The sequence below is a fragment of the Diabrotica virgifera genome, chromosome 4 (assembly GCF_917563875.1).
Source record: "Diabrotica virgifera virgifera chromosome 4, PGI_DIABVI_V3a".
Lineage (NCBI taxonomy): Eukaryota > Metazoa > Arthropoda > Insecta > Coleoptera > Chrysomelidae > Diabrotica > Diabrotica virgifera.
Window position 1 is genome coordinate 27,432,238 of NC_065446.1, and position 19,316 is coordinate 27,451,553.

Consider the following 19,316-nt stretch of genomic DNA (forward strand, 5'->3'; position numbering starts at 1 on the left):
TCGAAGAGTAAATATTTATTTGATAAATAAATAAAATAAGTCTTATTTGACGTTAGTAAAATAGAGAAATGTCAGTTTATTAGTCGAATAACTTTATTCATAGAATAAACTACTATTTGTCGTTCGTGAAACCAGCCATCAGTCTTTTTTAAATACATGTCCTTTTCTGCCGTTCTCTTAAGGTCATCCTTAAGGTCGTCCGTCCATCTCATCTGTGGTGTTCCTCTTTTTTTCTGTTCCCATGGTCGTCAGTGTAGAATTCGATTATTCCATCTTTCATCTTTTTGCTGTAGAGTGCGACTGGCGAAGTTCCATTTAAGTTTTGCAACCTGTTTTGATACATCGTTCACCTTTGTTTTTTCCCTGATCCATGAGTTTCTTTTCCTGTCTTTCCTGACCAATACCCAGCATCTGTCTTTCCATTGCTCTTTGAGTTTTTAGTTATCCTGTCGATGTTCTCCTTTATGACGGAATGGGACGTTTCGATGCCGCCGGTTCATCGCCGGCCGTTTCGATGCCGCCGGTTCATCGCCAGTCCATTTCATCGCCGTCATATCTCGCATTTCCTAGAATTCCTTATTAATACTAAAAATAACTAATAATTGTAACTGTAGAAAATTCGGAAATATATCAGATAGCGATTAATTGACTGGCGATGAATCGGTCGGCATCGGCATCGAACTGGCGGCATCGAAACGGCGGCGATGAAACGTCCTAGACCCCCTTTATGAAAGTCCATGTTTGTGAGCCATATGTGATAACAACTGGTAATATGCACTAGTTGAATACTTTCGTTTGCATATATTGAGGGTACTTTTTATTTTTTAGAATAGGGCTTTTCATCGATTGTCATTTGTTTCGAGCTTCTGTCATGTGTCACATAATATTAATACATATATCTAAGACATACGTCTTTGGTTTGTATCATTGGTATATACCAATAACATACGACGTTGATATATTAATATTATGTGACACATGACAGAAGCTCGGAACAAATGACTGTGAATGGAAAGCCCTATATATGATAGTTTACCAAATGATGCCCATGCTAATCTATAATATGTATTCTGCCACCTGCTCTAATTTATTCTGTTTGATTACTATTTCTAATTTGTCTTCTTGGTTTGTCATAGTCTTGGCTTTACTATAGGTCATCTCTATACCTACCTCTGTCACTTTTCTATCTAGTCCTCAACCATGATACTATAAATAACATTAATAACATAAATAATGTTATTTATAGTATCATGTCCTCAACTATCTTCTGTAACTCTTCCTTCTTATCTGTTATCAGGACTATATCGTCTGCATATCTCGAGTGGTTCAAGAGCTCTCCATTTATTCTTATTCCATTATGTTTCCCATTCTAATTTTTTAAATATGTCTTCCATAACCTGATTGAACAATTTTGGCGATATTGTATCTCCTTTACTGACTTCTCTTTCCAATTTTATTGGTTCTGTAGCGTGTTTTTCCGTCAATTTTATTGTGGTACTCGCGTTTCTGTATATGTTTGTTATTAAGTATGTGTACCAGTAATCAATTCTGTTCTGTAGTGAGTTTTTGATGGTCCAATATTCTATGCTGCCAAACACCTTTCGGAAGTCTATGAATGCTGTGTGTAATGGGATTCGATATTTGTTCGAGTTTTCAATCAGTATTTTTACTGTTAACAGATGGTCGCTAGTGCTAAAACCCTATCTGAATCCCACTTGTTCTCTTGCTTGGTAACTGTCAAGCTTACTTGTGAGTCTATTTGTCATGATTTTCGTTAGTAGTACAACACTTCTAGTTATTGGTCTGTAGTTTTCTTAACAAATTCTTTTGGTCACCTTTTTTGAACATTAATAGATTACTTATAGGCTATTGATTATGTATTTTAGAAAGGAACTACAACGTTAACTGGGTTTTATTGTTTCATATAGTCAATGGACCTCTAAATATGGAAAACCCGCGGAGTGCTACCATTTAGAAGGGGGCGTTTTTGAGAAAGGGGTGAATTAGTCCCTAGGCACAGGGCAAATTAGGGTGAGTTCTATGCACTTTTGGTACAAACACGTCTACAGGAAAATTGTTCCAGGTTAAATTTACTATCGAAACATCACATTTTAAAGTCAAAAATATTTTGTTTTACAAAAATATATTCAAAATAAAAGCAAGAAAAAACACGAAAGATAGCAATTTTGTTTTTTGCCCCATAACTTTTTTCCACGGGGATATAGGTATAGGCATTGTTTCACAGAAAAAAACGTCCCCCCTTTTTCTTTAAAATGACGTTTGGTAGAAGTCTTTATGATTTACAGTTTCGAAAATATGATTTTTCAAATTTCGCCACTCACAGCGATTTTGGCTTATTTTCCTTGTTACTTCTCAAACATTGTTCTATAACTTTTTTCTACGTAGCTTTAACTATATGCAATGTTACATTTAATAGGAAGAAAAGTCAATTACCTTTAAAGTAGTATATTGCAGAAGGCTGTATGCCTATTTTTAAGCAAGACATGGTTGTTCAAAATTTTATACTTTTAATGATTTTTGATATATTTTACTATTATTTTTAAACTTCTCATTATAACTTTTTTATTGTATATTTAGGTATATACATTGTAGAATAAAAAAGAAAGCTTATTTTCTTTACTTTAAAGTGGTGTATTGTAAAAAGTTCTAGGACTATTTTTAAATAAGATATTTGTGCTTTTTCAAAATGTGACATATACACATGCAATAGGTCCCACTAAGTTGGAACAATATGGAAAAATTTTTATTATTAACTTTATGAAAAAAAAATCTTTATGCAATGCTCTGCATAGTCCAAAACCGAAGATGCAATCATCAGATATAAAATTTTACCAATAATGTACGAGGTATGTTAAAAAATATGCAATTCGCTCAAGAGTAAATTACCTTTATATTTCACAATATTGAAAAGTTTTATTAAGAAAAGTTATCAAGAAAATAATAAATTAAAAGTTTAATTAAAAGTTATTAAGAAAATAATCATTAAAAATATCAAAAATCATTAAAAGATTCAAACCTTGCAAAAGCGTAACTTGCTTAAAAAGAACCGTATAATCTTATACAATAGACCATTTTAAAGGTGATTGTCTTCTCTTTCTACAAAATGTACCATTGCGTACCTAGAAATGCGTAGAAAAAAGTTACAGAACAACGTTTGCGAAATAATGCTGAAAATGGCCCAAAAATGCTGTGAGCGGCGAACTTTGAAAAACCCTATTTCAGAAACTATAAATCCTAGAGACTTTTACTAAACTTCATTTTAAAGAGGAAAGATGTAGGTTATCTTTCGCTGAAGCACTGCCTATACCTCTATTCCTGTGGAAAAAAGTTATGGGGCAAAAAACAACATTGCTTTCTTTCGTGTTTTTTTCTTGCTTTTCTTTTGAATATATTTTTGTAAAAAAAATATGTTTGACTTTAAAATGTGATATTTGGACAGTAAATTTAACCTGTAACAATTTTTCTGTAGAAGTGTTTGTACCAAAAGTGCATAGAACTCACCCTAATTCACCCTGTGCCTAGGGACTATTTCACCCCTTTCTCAAAAACGCATTGACCACATGAGACAATAAAATCCCGTTAACGTTGTAGTTTCTTTTTAGCTCTCTTATTTTGAACATAATCAATAGCCTAATAGTTATGATAAAACAAATAAAGTAGTTGATTTTAACTTAACAAAAGTAAGCCTAAAACATTTTGTTTTTCAACAGGAAGGTGGAATCCGTTCCCTTTTGAAGATAAGGGATACTACAAAAAATCCTCAGCTTTTAAGTAGTTTGAATGTAGCAATTACACTCTTAGGTTACACAGATCCAGTACCTGGTGTTGGTATAAGGATCCTCTCTATAGATGGAGGAGGTGTTAGAGGCATACTAGTAATAGAAATGCTCAGAAAACTCGAAGAACTATCTGGGAAGCCGATCTATGAAATGTTTGATTTTATTTGTGGCGTCAGTACAGGGGCCATCATAGCTACCTTGTCAGGACTGAAGCAAAAAAGTTTAGATGAAATATCAGAAATTTACAAAAGCATTAGCACTCAAATTTTTAACCAGTCTGCTTTCTTTGGTACCAGTAATTTAGTTTGGAGTCACTCATATTATGATACACCACTATGGGAAAAGTTATTGCAGGAACAATGGCAAGATATGTTACTGATTGAGACCAGACGCAACTTGAAAGTTCCAAAGGTATTTATTTTATTTTATTTTATTAATTGATCAAATGTGGCCGCAAGCGTTCTCAGCTTGACATTAAAAAAGTAGGCTTGATAAAATATAACAATCTTTATTTTTACCTTCAAAAAATCAGATATTTTCTTTAAAGGTAAATGAATGTGTCACATTTGTAAAACCGTCAAATCAGTTTTTGTATGAAAGTCATATTTAACAACTGCTCGACCAGATGTACTTTGTACGGATGCTACTTCTTCTTTTTTAGCACTCTAACAACAGTTGGTTGGTGGACATTATTATTTAGTGTAACCTACCTCGAACTGGTGTGAAACGCAAGTAAAACTTTTATTTTCTCTCTAAGAGTCATATTACCCGTATGTGCGCCAATGATGAATAATAAATTCCTAATTGTATATCAAGAAATGCGCAATAACTACCTCTTAAAACCCACCAAATTTCATTTGCATATCTTAACCGGTTTTAGAACAATAAATAAATCATCATTCGATCAATAAATTTGTAAGAAAAATTTCGACACCCTCTATCTCGAAAATGAAGCATTTGCGGACATACGTTTATAAAGCAAACTGTCATTATTTTTTCATGCAGAATTACCCTTTAAAGTTTGTCGCACTTATTTAAAAACACCCTGTATTAACGCGAATAACATAATTAATTAACACCTCAACATAAGCGAATGAATAAAAAACAGAATGTTAAGAAAACATGAGGCTATAATTGGGTTTCAGCATTTTATAAATGCTAGAACAGTGGTTCTCAATCTTTTTAGGTACCACCTAACTGAACTATCTATGTAGCTGGTGATCTAATTAACTATAATAGTGGTGCTGATTTTGGCTGCTTTTGCGTTTGGTGTACCACCACATATAATGATATGTACCACCAGTGGTACATGTACCACAGATTGAGAACCGCCGTTCTAGAACATTTCACAGGGTCACGCGTCACAAATAAAAATAAAAAATAAAAAAATAAAAATAAAATAGAATAAAAATAGAAAAAAACTTTCTTTGAGAAAAAATCACAGTTTTATTGGTACACCCGGTATACAACGACAATTTACCTGTCTAGCAACAATATTATTACAGCAATATTGTTAAAGAACAAGGCCATCACATATTAAAAAATCACTCAAATCCGACAACAGGTTTAGAAATTCGAGACAACAAAAACATGACCCATTTTTAAGGTGGTGCGTTAATTTCTTGAAGAAGTGTGGTTCCTAAAATAATAGGTATACCATCTTAAATAATAAGACTTCCTCTTTAAAATGCGATTGAGTTTGCTCATTTTTTTTTCGCAGACATACAGTCGGAAAAAAATGAAAGAATACCCCTGAACGATCACATCAATCACTTATTTTGTATTTGCTGTCTTTTTCTATAAATAACAAACGTTTGATATAGAAAAAGACAGCAAATACAAAATAAGTGATTGATGTGATCGTTCATGGGTATTTTTTTCATTTTTCCGACTGTACTTCATTTTGAAGATTTCATTTTTTTGAATTTTTTTATACCTGAAAATCCGTTGATATAACAGATATATCTCTGTATAAAATAAAGAAACATGAAACATCCCATAAAAATTTATATCATTTTTTGTGTTCTTCATGTAGTTGTAAATAATAAAATATAATTATACTGTTTAAAATTGTACTTAGTGTCTAGATTATTGTCGTAAGTGTCTAGAAATGTCTATTTTTTAAATTGTAATCATAGACAAAAATAGTTCTTATATTTTGCCAAGTTTTTTTCGAATCATACCGTCACTAAAAAAAGTGTTGCATAATTGAATGAGAAAGGCTAGGTCGTTTTATTTTTAGTAATTGTATCTTGTATCCATAACTTATTGTGATAATGCCGGGTTATCAAGGTTATGTGCTTGTAAACATAATGACAAAGAAATTCGAGAACTCCCTAAATATATCTACATTTATTTATTATGTTATTTTTTTTATAACTGGCAACAGTCTATATATGTCGACAATTTTTATTTGCTGTTAATTTGTTTTGAAAACATATCGATGTTGAAATTACATTAAAACAATAATTGTTTGAAAATAAAAATTACAATATCATGTATATAACGACTAAAAGTTAAATAATTTGAAAAATCAAATAAACAATAAATTCAAATTATAACCAACAAAGGCGCTAATGTCACTGCCATAGACTTAAATAATGATAGATGGAGTGTCATTCAGAGCGAAGTGGCGACACCATCTTTTTTCTTTGGATCAGTGCTGTCTCACTCTTATGCATAGTAAAGCTGCGACAGGAGTCCTCCCCTTTCGTGCCTATACTCACACTGAATTTCATCATAGATTCTAGATACAATGTGCTAGAAAGAGATACCGCAAACCAGTCGAAGAGATCTTGTCGTCAGGAAGCGCGGAGTGTAGGCTCACTCTATGTTAATATATGGATGCCTCAGAAGTCAAACGGTGTAAGTCAATTCTCCCTAAAAATGACTTGAAAATTGAAGTTTAACTCGCATTATTATAATATAATAACCCCCTGGAGGTGGGGTGGAGGGTAACTTTAAAATCTCAAATAGAAACCCCCAGTTTTTCTTGCTAATTTGGATTCTTTACGTAAAAGTAGGCAACTTTTATTCAAGACATTTTTTCGAACTGTGGATAGATGGCGCTATAATTGGGAAAAACGATTTATCCTGATACCATAGGTAAATTATAGAAACGGTCTAATATCTCACGAAATACACTTCCAAATGAGAAACCAAAAAACAGATTTTTAATCTTTTTCGAAAACCTATCGAATAACACCAAACATGGCCCTCTAACCCACCCCCTGGAGGTGGGGTGGGGGATAACTTTAAAATCTTAAATAGCAACCCCCACTTTTTATTGCAGATTCAGATTTGTCGTAAAAAATTAAGCAACATTTATTCGAAACATTTTTTTTAATTTTTGATAGATGGCGCTAATAAATCGTATTTTTCCAATTAAAGCGCCATCTATTAACAATTCTAAAAAATGTTTCGAATAAATGTTGCTTAATTTTTCATGACGGATCCGAATTTGTAATAAAAAGTGGGCGTTGCTATTTAAGATTTTAAAGTTAACCCCCACCCCACCTCCAGGGGGTGGGTTGGAGGGTCACGTTTGGTGTTATTTGAAAGGTTTTCGAAAAAGATTAAAGATCTGTTTTTAGTTTCTTATTTGGAAGTGCATTTCGTGAGATACTAGACCGTTTCTATAATTTACCTATGGTATCAGGATAAATCGTTTTTCCCAATTATAGCGCCATCTATCCACAGTTCGAAAAAATGTCTTGAATAAAAGTTGCTTACTTTTACGTATCGAATTAAAATCTGCAAGAAAAACTGGGGGTTTTCATTTAAGATTTTAAAGTTACCCCCCAACCCACCTCCAGGGGGTGTAGTGGGGGTTGGTGTTTGGTGTCATTGGATAGATTTTTGAAAAAGATTGAAACGTATTTTTCAGTTTTTCGATCCGATGTTTAGTTCGCGAAATATTCGACCGTTCCACTACTTTTGGGACACCTTGTATATAATAATATTATTTCCTTATGTGTGTATTTTCCTGAATATGTTACCCATATTATCATAAATAAAGACGGTTTATTGGTTTTTAATAATTACTTATCTTTCTGCAACTACATTCAGAAACATCTTAGTGTCTCATTTTAAACACTTATTGACTTAAACCGTTTGGCTTCTGAGGCATCGATATATCTCTATATAGTCACTGTCATTTAAAATCTATAGTAAACAAGGTATCAACGACATGCCATATTGTTTCTTATCTTTGTTTAACTTATTGTGGTTTCTTTGGACAAGCGGCTTAATTTTGCGATACTATTTTCTGAAGTAAAAAAGAGACCTAGGTAGTATAAAAAGTAATTCGTGAATAATTTCATGCATGGGAAAAGTTAGTGTGGAAGTACTATATTTAATTAATTGCTGTCAAAAACAAATATAAAATGTAATTTTTATCACGATCAATTATTGTTGTTTAATCCTGTATAAATACAATACTTAACTCAACTTTTATTTTTGTAACCCTTGTCATAATTAATGTCTAGTTAGTTATTTTACACATTTCATATTATCAAGCACGTAGCGTTTCCAGCACGTAGCGTAGTCTCCGAAAACCCTGATTTTACTGAAAGGTGTCTGATACGATACATTCCAGACCGTGTGAATTGTTCATATTTAAAACCATTTAATGATATTTTTCCGAATCTAAACGCTACGTGCTGGAGACGCTACGTGCATGATAATATGCAGCGACCTTTAGTATTAAAGTTTTAATTGTATAAATAATTGTTAATATCAACTTTCCAGTTTTGTGCTGTATCTGCCGTGGTCAATCAATCCAGGTTATCAGCTTACATATTCAGAAACTATTCTTTGCCATGTAAGGTTCAGTCTCAGTACAAAGGAGGTTACAATCATCAAGTATGGGAAGCGGTTCGTGCATCCGCAGCTGCTCCCACTTATTTCGAAGAATTTAAAATTGGAAATATGCTACATCAGGTAATTGTTTAAACATAGTTTTATTATTATAATCACAGAAGCTTTGCCTGTTGAATGTGATTTTATACAGCGGTAGTGAATCGAAACACATTTCAAAATTTTGATTTTCTTCGTTTTATGTTGTACCTACCTACTAGTTAGTTTTATTCCCAGATATACATACATATTCATATACAGCTTGCAATTGTCTCCTGTTCCATTTTCAGGTTCTCCGTTTCTTCCCTTCCTACGCAGGGATATTGTGTTTTTTGGTATTTACCTCCAGACCCCCTTTTCTATCACTGGCGAAGCGTACCATTAGTAACAGTTAAAAATCTTGCAAATAAATATTTTATGATGATGAATAATTCCATTTATCTATATTTTTACCAATAGAAATATATTATTATATTATGTGTTAATAGTACCTAATTCAGTAAATAGCCAACTACTCGTAGACACACGAACATATTGGCCAGTTTATGTGACTCAGTTGCACTTTATTATATTCTGTTACCAGTCTCATTTGTGGTTACAATGAATGGTTATCTCGTTGTCGCTCGCTCGGGACCGGCTAGTGTCTGAAAATTTTGAAGGAGCGGCTGGCGGGCGTAAGCGCGCTGTGTATATCAGTAGGGCTGTTACCAGATTTAAATTTGGTTACAGTACCTATAAAAAGTGTATGTGTAGTTCACCATGGATGAGTGTCGCTGCGTAATCGATCAACTACTTGAAAAGTAATTCTGATTGAAAAAAAATGAGATTATTGAAAATGAAAGACCTATTTTAAACAATTTAAAAAAGGAATAAAAAAACTAGTTCGATATTTTAAATTTAGTTGGTACAGTGAAAATCCTTGGTTATGTGGTTGCAAGAAAAATAGACTGTATTGTTGGCCATGTCTTCTGGTTTCTACAGAAAAATGGGTGGACCAGGTTCACGACTTAAATAGTTTTAGAGTTTTAAAAAAGAGACGTGAAATTTCTCCGTTACCTACATGTAAGGTGTATACCCAATTTAATTCAGTTTGGCAAAACAAGAATCGAAAGTTCTCTTAACTTTTAAACAAGCTTTTAAAGCAAATATTGCTAAACATAATGAGTTTGTCAAAAAAATTAGATAGGTATATCCTTAGCTCACTTACAATAGATACCGTATGTTTTTTGGCCAAACAAGAATTAGCGTTTCCTGGTCATTTTGAGAGCGACGGCTCTGACATTCGAGGCAATTACAGGGAATTGTTAACATTAATTGCCAAAAAAGATCAAACATTTTGCCAACATCTAGAAACATCAACTGTTTTTTCGAGAGTTTCAAGTGATATCTGTACAAAATTATATTATTGAAGCTATTATACATTTAGCCATATCTTAATTTTTTTTAATAAGATTTTTTGCATCTGGTTTTTGTAACACTTTAGAAAAAGTCACGCGTCGCCACTGTTTTCTATATTCCTCTATTAGTTTCCTTGCCATATATTCAAGATCTTAGACGTAGAGACATATCTACTATCGATAGTCCCATACCATTGCACTTCTTCTTCCACTGTCTCGGGGCTTCGTCAGTATATATAATTATGTATATTGAATAATATTGGCTATATACAGCATCGTTGCTTTAGTCCTTTAGTGACCAGGTAACCTTTTGATATTTTATTTCCAGTTTTAATTTTGGATATCGAGTTTATATATAGTTCTTTCGGTACTTGTATCTTCTTCTTGATGTGCTATCCGTGACGAATGTTGGCGATCATCATGGCAATCTTCACTTTATCCGTGACGAATGTTGGCGATCATCATGGCAATCATCACTTTATCTGGAAGTTCTGGTACCTCAGGTTCTGAGGTTCTATAACCAGGATGTTCTTCTTCTTCCTGGAGGCCGCTTTCCAAATATTTTTCCTTGCAGGATGGCTGGTAGGAGGGCATATCTGGATTCATTTCGCATAATGTGTTCAAAGTATTCCAACTTTCGAGATTTGATGGTGGTTAGTACCTCTCGGTTCTTCCCCATTCTTCTAAGGATCTCCTCATTTGTGACCCGATCAGTCCATGGGATTTTAAGAATTCTCCGAGTACTTGTATAATAGATACATTTATGCTGTTTTTTCTAGTACTTTCCAGTCTATTAATGGGTACCGTGCCATATGCCTTTGTTAGATGATCTGTCATGATCTATCTGAAAAAGGCTGTCAAGAGTTGCATTTACTAAGTTAGATCTAGGTATGTACTAGTAAATGCAACTCTTGACAGCCTTTTTTCTATTACTTGGGTTATACAATACAGAAAATGTTGCCCACTATAGATCTACCTGCCCTAAAGCCGCTGTGTTGCTCCGATTTGTATGGATGCCTTGCAAAATATATCAGTTATATAAACTGCGCGTCATAGAAAACGGGCACCCTAAAAAATGGGTCATTTTTGATGTCGCGTATCTCCTAAACCTGTTGTCCGATTTAAATGATTTTTTGAATATGTTATAGCCCTATTCTTTGTCAATATCCCTCTAATAATATTTTTGCTAAACAGGTAAATTTTCATTGTATACCGGGTGTACGAATCAAACTGTAATTCGTACACCCGGTATACAATGAAAATTTACCTGTTTTGCAAAAATATTATTACAGGGATATTGACAAAGAATAGGGCTATAACATATTCAAAAAATCACTTAAATCGGACAACAGGTTTAGGAGATACGCGACATAAAAAAATGCCCATTTTTTAGGGTGCCCGTTTTCTATGACGCGCAGTGTAGTAATTTCCTGTTCTTTCAATAATGTGGGAAAGTGCAAATATTGATTCATTTTATTTTCTGTTTTAAGGATGGTGGTATTCTAGTCAATAACCCAACAGCTGTGGCTATACATGAGGCCAAGCTTTTATGGCCTAACACTCCCATCCAATGCGTTCTATCTTTTGGCACAGGTAGAACTGTCCCAAATCCAGTTTTAAGCTGTTATCAGGACAAAGATGCCACAATTACCAATTCATCTTGGAAAAAGAAATTTTTCGCCATCATTGATAGTGCAACAGATACAGAAGGTAAGCTTGAATATTGTATATTTAGTTTTAAACTTATATTTACATATATCTCAATGAAGTTTATTGAGAGTAAAAATAAAAAAAAACTTTATCGTCGAAGTAAAAAACTTCTGTTGTACAGTCACAATCACTGAATAGTTTACACCTTTATTTTTATATTGTAATACTGTAAAATCTCAGTGTCGTGCGGATTTACTAAATGTCAAATTGTTTGTCAAAAATTTTAGTACCTATTGAAAAATAAAATTAGAAGTTATTAAAAGCGTCCAAAATGCCGTTTATGTCACGCGCAAAACCAAAAGTAATTGCCAAACTCAACAATTTTAACTCAATTTTATTTAAAAATATGCTTTTCTATACTTTCCGTTTTGTTAAATTTTGTAAAATAGATTTATTTTATTTTGATTTTTTAATTTTAATCAACCTATTCTGGGTCCGCCACTGGTAACGTCACTTTGACAAGGTGCGTTTAAACGAGGTAAAAAATTCAAAAAATTGGCCACTGGATATTAAAGGGTGTAAAATATTCAGTGATTGTGACTGTACCTAATTGGTATAAGTATTTAATTAAAAATTTGATTAAAAATTCAAATGGATTACAATAGTTGTTCAGAACTAAAGTTTTCGGATTTATCAGTCCACTTCAGTGAACTTGGAAATACTTGCGCTAATAACCGCAAAACCAAACAGTGGTTGGGTTTAAATTGAGGACTACATACTTAAAAGTATAAAATTAAACGACATAAAGTCCATGAAAATGGGTATAACTATCCGGGAACATTATGTGTCCCTACTCGAAATAGCAATTACATATGTCTTGGTCTGCAATAGCCTGCAAATCTGTTATGATGTTTTGGTCAGCTTACTCCAGGGAAATAAGCAAGAAATAGACCTTGTTCGGGACACTGAAATATCCAGGTAGCTGAAAACTTTTTTAGTTATTGTAGACCTATAGGAAGAAAACCTACCTGTTTCCTGCCTAGAAATCGCGTCCGTTTTTTAATTATTAACAATTTAGTGCAAAAAACGCGATTTTTTCGATTTATTGCACTCTATTAAAAAACTAAATAGTTGACATAAAATTACAAAATTTAATTTTTTAGAACATTGAAAAACCTTTAAAATTTTTGAAGGTCAAAAAGTTAATTTGTTGCTTCGCAAACTGCAAAATAAGTGAAAATCGTTATTTGTTAATAACTTGTACTAAAACTAAATTAGAACTTTAGTGTTTTACCCAAAGTTGGGCATTGGGGTAATTAACAAACCCTCAATATTTGAGACCGGTCCATTAATTAGTTTGAAAGTTATTCTAATTGTTTATCCCAGATACCTTTATTTTGCAATAATATAAGACAGAAAATAATGAAGATAGGGCAATTCTGCGTATGCCAAATAAAAGTGGTACTATCAAAATATATTAAGAGTAAACAGTAGCGATCAACAGGTAGCAACAAAATATAACTTCGGGAGATAGTATCATAAACTTTGGCAACAGTGGTGATCTTTGGCATTATCTAAGATTAATATTTTGACAATATCATAGTCGCGTTAAATGGAAGTAATAGAAAACGATTTTATTATTAATAAATAGATATTTATAAAAATAAACCAAAATGAGTGAAAATTTTATGTTAATATAGGCATTTGTATAAAATATCTAATATTAAAACAATAATAAATAATCATTTTTTGTTGTGAAGCGAAACAAATTTCAATTTTCACATAATTTTGGCACGGTTTTTAATGGACTTTTTCTTGGAAGGTTTCACTTTATTTTTGGTTTGATTTACTTTTTCCATTTTGTTAAACTATTGATAATATTTTTAGAATAAAAAATCCTCCTAAAACTTTATATACTCGCATTAGAATTCGAAATATTTTTACTTAAAATATACTTACCTACCTACATATAACTAAAACTCACAATTAACAACAATCTATTCTTTCAAAGAGGCCAATACCTACATATAACTAAAACTCACAATTAACAACAATCTATTCTTTCAAAGAGGCCAACAACTTATACAACAACAACAAATATATAATAAATTAATTATCAATAAACACTACTTTCCTATGAAACAACAAAAACGAATTCTTAAATTAACACACTGAACAGATATCGATAAAGATGACAGAACGGATTAGAGAAAATCTGACGCAGGTTTGTCAAAATGACAGTGATAATTTCTCTATGTTGCCTAATTAGTTATTTAGTTATAATATGTTCGATTTCTTGTTAGAAATAAAAAATTTTAGTAGTTCCAAGATTACACAAAATCTAGGCATGGGATAAAAAAGTTTATTTGAAGAAAGTTTTTTTTTTCTTCTTAATGACGGTACAGGCTCCTTTTTTCAATATTTTATTTAGTTATAGAGTAATTTCCACGCACTAACATATTTCTGAAATTGGGCTCTGTACCGCCATTCTTTATTATATTACGCATATGTGTGCCAAATATCTCGACAAAATATTCAAAATTAGAGCCGCAATCTTGGAACGCGTTTGTTGCTACCTGTTGATCGCTACTGTAGCCTCTTAAAAAATGATAAAAAAAATATCTAAATTAGTCAAAAATCCTAATGCCAAATTTTTGAAATTTGGTAGTCTAAACATTTAGCATAACTTTAAAAATATTGTCCGTAGAAAAAATCATTTTACATATTCGAAAAGCTGGTATTTTACACGAATTTTTAAAAATGTAGTTCAAATGGTGACTACTCGTGGTAAGTGAGGGGGAACCGACAAATCTACGAGTCCAAAAACTAAAAAAGCAACTTAAAACTACTATCATTTTCTATATCTCGGGACCTACTCAATGGATTGTGATCTGTCTTTTTTTAATTTGTATGTACTTTTTGTGTACATTACAAATCTGCAATTTGTCTCGACATTTTTTAATTAATAAACAGTCTAATTTGTTTAAACAATTTTTGAAAAAATATTTTTTTTCCAAAAATCTATTTTTTAATCATACCTACTATGATTATTAATCATAGAAAAAGTTAAAGTATACTTTAATAAATAAATTATCTTCAATAATAAATTATTTAATAAAAATAATTTATTTATTAAAATGTACTTAACTTTTTTTTACGATCATTAATGATACTATGATTAAAAGAATAGATTTTTGGAAATCAATTATTTTTTCAAGAATTGTTTAAACAAATTAGACTTTTTATTAATTAATAAATTTATAAACAAATTGCATATTTGTAATGTACGTAGAAATTACATACAAGTTAAAAAAAGAAAGGACAAAATCCATTGAGTAGATCCGGAGATACAGAAAATTGTATTAAGTTTTAAATTGCTTTTTCGGTATTTGAACTCGGTGGATTTGTAGGTTTCCCCTAGTAACTATTTGAACTAAATTTTTGAAAATTCGTAGAGGGTCCTGTGAAGGTACAATGTTTGTGCAAATTTTTTAACAGAAAACACAAATGGCATAAATGAGATTCCTTAATTATTATAGACAAATTAGCTGCGAATTAAAAAAACACATGGCTAACTTTGGCCCAAGTGAACCTAGGCTAAATTTTTTTATTTAAAAATTCGTGTTAAAATACTAGCTTTTCGAGTGTATAAAAGGATTTTTTCTACGGACAATATTTTTTAAGTTATTCTAAATGTTTATAAACTACACAATTTCAAAAATTTTACTTAATACATGTTGATAGTATCACTCTGCTACTTCCATTTGGCATACGCATAATTGCCTTATTTTCATTATTTTCTGTCTTATGTTATTGCAAAACAAAGGTCTCTGAGATAAAAAAATAGAATAACTTTTAAACTAATTAATGGATCGGTCTCAAATTTTGAGGGTTTGTTAAGTACCCCAATACCCAACTTTGGGTGAAACCCCCCTAAGTTAAATTTAGTAAAAGTTATTAACAAATATCGATTTTCATTTATTTTGCAATTTGCGAAGCAACAAATTGACTTTGTAACATTTAAAAATCACCATTTTAAAGCTTTTTCAATGTTCTAAAAAATCAAATGTTGTAATTTTATGTAAACTATTTAGCTTTTTAATAAGGTGCAAAAAATTTAAAAAATCGCGTTTTTGCTCTAAATTGTTAATTATTTAAAAAACGGACGCGAACTCTAGGCAGGAAACAGGTAGGTTTTCTTCCTATGGGTCTACAATAACTAAAAATGTAGTCAGCTGCCTGGATATTTGAGTGTCCTGAGAAAATCCTTATTTCTCTGGACTATCTAGCCTTATATCAGCAATAGCATTTTTACTCATTTATTTTTGTTTTATAAAATATTACTTTGTTACAGGAGTGCACACAATGCTATCAGACCTTCTACCTACCAATGTTTATTACCGGTTTAACCCATATCTGACAGAGATGCTGGACATTGCCGAAATCGATCCAAACAAGTTAGAACAGTTAAAGAGAGACGCTCTGATGTACCTCAGACGCAACGAAGATAAATTTCACGATGCTGCTAAAGCTTTAAATCAGAAAAAAAGTGTTACTCAGAAAACCATGGATTGGCTTAGCTTGAGAAAAGAAATGCATGGTATTAACATGTTTTAAGATATTATAAGTGAACCAAAATATTTATTTTATTCTAGTTGACTAAACAAACTGTGATTTTTAAGTATTAAATATCATATCCGTTTTTATAACAATCTGTAAATAAATAATCAAACACGGAATTTGTCTTCTTTACTTCTGATTTTTACCTATATAAGAGCACAATAAGGGCACATGGGAATCTCCAAATGGAAAAGTAATCAACCTGATCGACCATGTACTTATTGAAAAGGATGAAGAATATGACTAATAGCCCCATCCGATCAAGGAACACAAAACTTTACGAAAACCTCCAAAAAAATAAAGGAAGGATGAAAATTTGGGAATAGGTAGTTGAAATTGTCTATTGTTATAAGAGAAAGGTTACAATTTTATATCCCAGAAAATATAGCTTAAAAAAAATTGAAAAAACAAAGGGTGTATTGTATGCATGAAGTCTGTTGACCCAGTAGAAGCAGAGTTGTAGCTAATCGAAAGTAGGTTCTTCTTCGTGTCAAATTTCAAATCGAATATTTCAACGTGAAATAACCAAAAAACGGAGCACTTTTCATGGAAAACTCATTACAAATTTTTGAAGTTATACTTCTTTAGGCGCGATTCAGAGTGAATTATTATTCTGCGCACACAGACAGTATGGACTTAGTTGCTAAATCTATCAATTTATGTAGATATGTATCAACTCAAATAAGGTGCAAAACGAATATATTAGTGTTTTTAGTAAATATATTTATTATAATTTTAGTGTCTTTGGATTTGTCTTCTTTGGGAGTAAGAGGGTGTATTACCTATTAAAACATTTTTATTTTATACTTCACTTGATCTATTTGTCACAGTGATTGTAATTATGTCCGAGAAGCAATGTATACAGAGCCGTGGTAGGTCATTGGTAGAGCATTCGACTAGAGATCGAAAAGTCCCGCGTTTTTTTTTTTAATTTTTGGTATTGTTTTAATAAAAATTTTTTGAAAGTATCAAAATTAGTTTAATATTTAAATAAAATAGAAATAAACTGTTTAAAGTATATTTATTTCGTTGAAATCATATAATGGAAGTATAACTTCTTACGTGCGTACAAAGTACACACACATTCTTTTTTTTAAGCGTTTAAAAAAAGGTTTATTTTTGTTTTTTTTTAAACTTCCAACATTAAAAGTGAGTTACGCTCAAAATATTGTTGGTCGCTTTTATTTTTTGGTAAAAAAACCGCGAAAATCACCCCCTAATTAGCATCCCAAATAAAATTAATCATTACCGCGTCACAAGTTACTTTGCTTATGTATTCTTTATATGATCTGTAAGTTTCATCGGTTCAAAGTGCTTGTTTTTGAAAAGGCTGTAGTTAAAATGGCTTGAACGAGTCACTAATCACGAGTTTATCCAAATTTTGAACAGTCATAGCATAACCAAATTTGGTCTACCAGGAAAACAAAAAAATCCAAAATATTCAGAAGCAAAATGTACATTTTATTACTGTTTGAGATTTTTGGTATTACTAATAATTTTTAAGTTATTTTGAAAAAAAAATGTAATTTTTTATACAATACGATACGAACCAAAACTTCAACCAAAACTCGAATTAAAAAAATTCGTGTTTTCAACCCAGTCTTAGAAAAACCACCGGTAGAGACGTTTCGTGCTACAATTAACATTAGAATTCGTTTTGGCGTATTAATTCAAAGTTTGTTACGAACCCTTTAACATATTCAACGGTCATTTATAAACAACTGTGTTTCTGTGACCTATGTGCTGTGAATGTTATCATGTGACATCGTGCAATTAAGGGTCCAGTGCAGGAAATCAGTGCAGGGTGCAGGAAATCAGTAATGAGGAACTTTAAAGATAGAAAAAAAAGCGTAGAAAAAAATATTTATTATAACTTATACATTATTAATATTATAAAAAATCTACAGCTAAAGTATATTAAATAAAAAAATTATAAAACTTGTTTTTAGATTTACTTCTTAGTCTCTATTTCGGACAATTCGTATTAATGTTCTTCCCATGACAACAATCAATCCATCATCTTGAAGGTCTCTAAGGGCATCTTCATACTGTTCTCTGGTTATCATCTACAAAAATGAAAGTAATGATGAAAATGAACAATATATTTCAGCAATAAAATATCCATTTTTTGTCGGCATGATCGCTAAATCCTACTACCCTAGGTGTGAAATTAGATCTAGGCTAGTGCAGGTCCAAGAAGGATGTCCAAGGTGTTACGTAACAGACAGTGGCGTAGCGTGAGTGTCGGCCGCCCGGGGCGGAAGACAATTTTGACGCCCTCTTATTTATGTATTTTAATTTATTGTGTACTATACATTACATACATTAATTATAGAGAACTTTTCGGCGAGAACAGTCATCATTATTTTGCATTATACAGGTTGGATTTTAAATAAAAAAGTTTACATAAGTTTTACAATCACGTTTATTAATACAAAAATTCTTTTACTTTAACCAATTAGATACATTTATATAACTTAGGTACCTATCACTTAACCCGCCATTACACGCGCTATGAGGGAATCCCTCACCATATTTGTTTATAACCAATGAAATTGTGTAAACTAATACGATAACCTTAAGCACCCAGGAATGCCTTTAGCATGGTTCATGAGAGGGTATGAAAAAGTTATAGAATATTTCAGGCGGTCAGTGTGCTGTGTGATAGTTGAAAGAAGAGACATCCCTCTTCAAGTGAGGGAATTCCTCACTGCGCGTGCAATCACGGTGAAATCACGTTTCTGTTATCTTAAAGAAACTTTTAGGTTTTTATTTAATATTTAGGTAGGTTTAATTAAAATATTATTGTTTGGATTAGGTTAGGAACAGTGGCACACCGAGCGGGCGGTTTGGGGGTTAAACTCCCACCAAGAGCATATAGAAATATATATATAAAAGAAAGTAGGAAAATGTAACTTTTCTATCACATATAAAAGAAAGTAGGAAAATGTAACTTTTCTATCACAAAAAATACAAAAAACTTTCGGTGCCC

The 19,316-nt window shown here is 31.8% G+C and overlaps 2 protein-coding genes across 2 annotated transcripts in view; one reads left to right on the forward strand and one right to left on the reverse strand.

Annotated features, from left to right (window-relative positions):
• Positions 1 to 16,443, forward strand: part of LOC114327932 (calcium-independent phospholipase A2-gamma) — a 31,188-nt gene extending 14,745 nt beyond the window's left edge. The window contains exons 4-7 of the mRNA XM_028276650.2: positions 3,732 to 4,211; positions 8,550 to 8,741; positions 11,545 to 11,764; positions 16,059 to 16,443. Coding sequence (XP_028132451.1) covers positions 3,732 to 4,211; positions 8,550 to 8,741; positions 11,545 to 11,764; positions 16,059 to 16,321 — 1,155 coding nt within the window. The 3' untranslated portion in view covers positions 16,322 to 16,443. The remainder of the gene's footprint in view (positions 1 to 3,731; positions 4,212 to 8,549; positions 8,742 to 11,544; positions 11,765 to 16,058) is intronic.
• A 1,732-nt stretch (positions 16,444 to 18,175) lies between these two features.
• Positions 18,176 to 19,316, reverse strand: part of LOC114327930 (DNA replication licensing factor MCM4) — a 71,319-nt gene continuing 70,178 nt past the window's right edge. Inside the window, exon 13 of the mRNA XM_050648052.1 lies at positions 18,176 to 18,390. Within this exon, the coding sequence (XP_050504009.1) occupies positions 18,283 to 18,390 (108 nt within the window). The 3' untranslated portion in view covers positions 18,176 to 18,282. The remainder of the gene's footprint in view (positions 18,391 to 19,316) is intronic.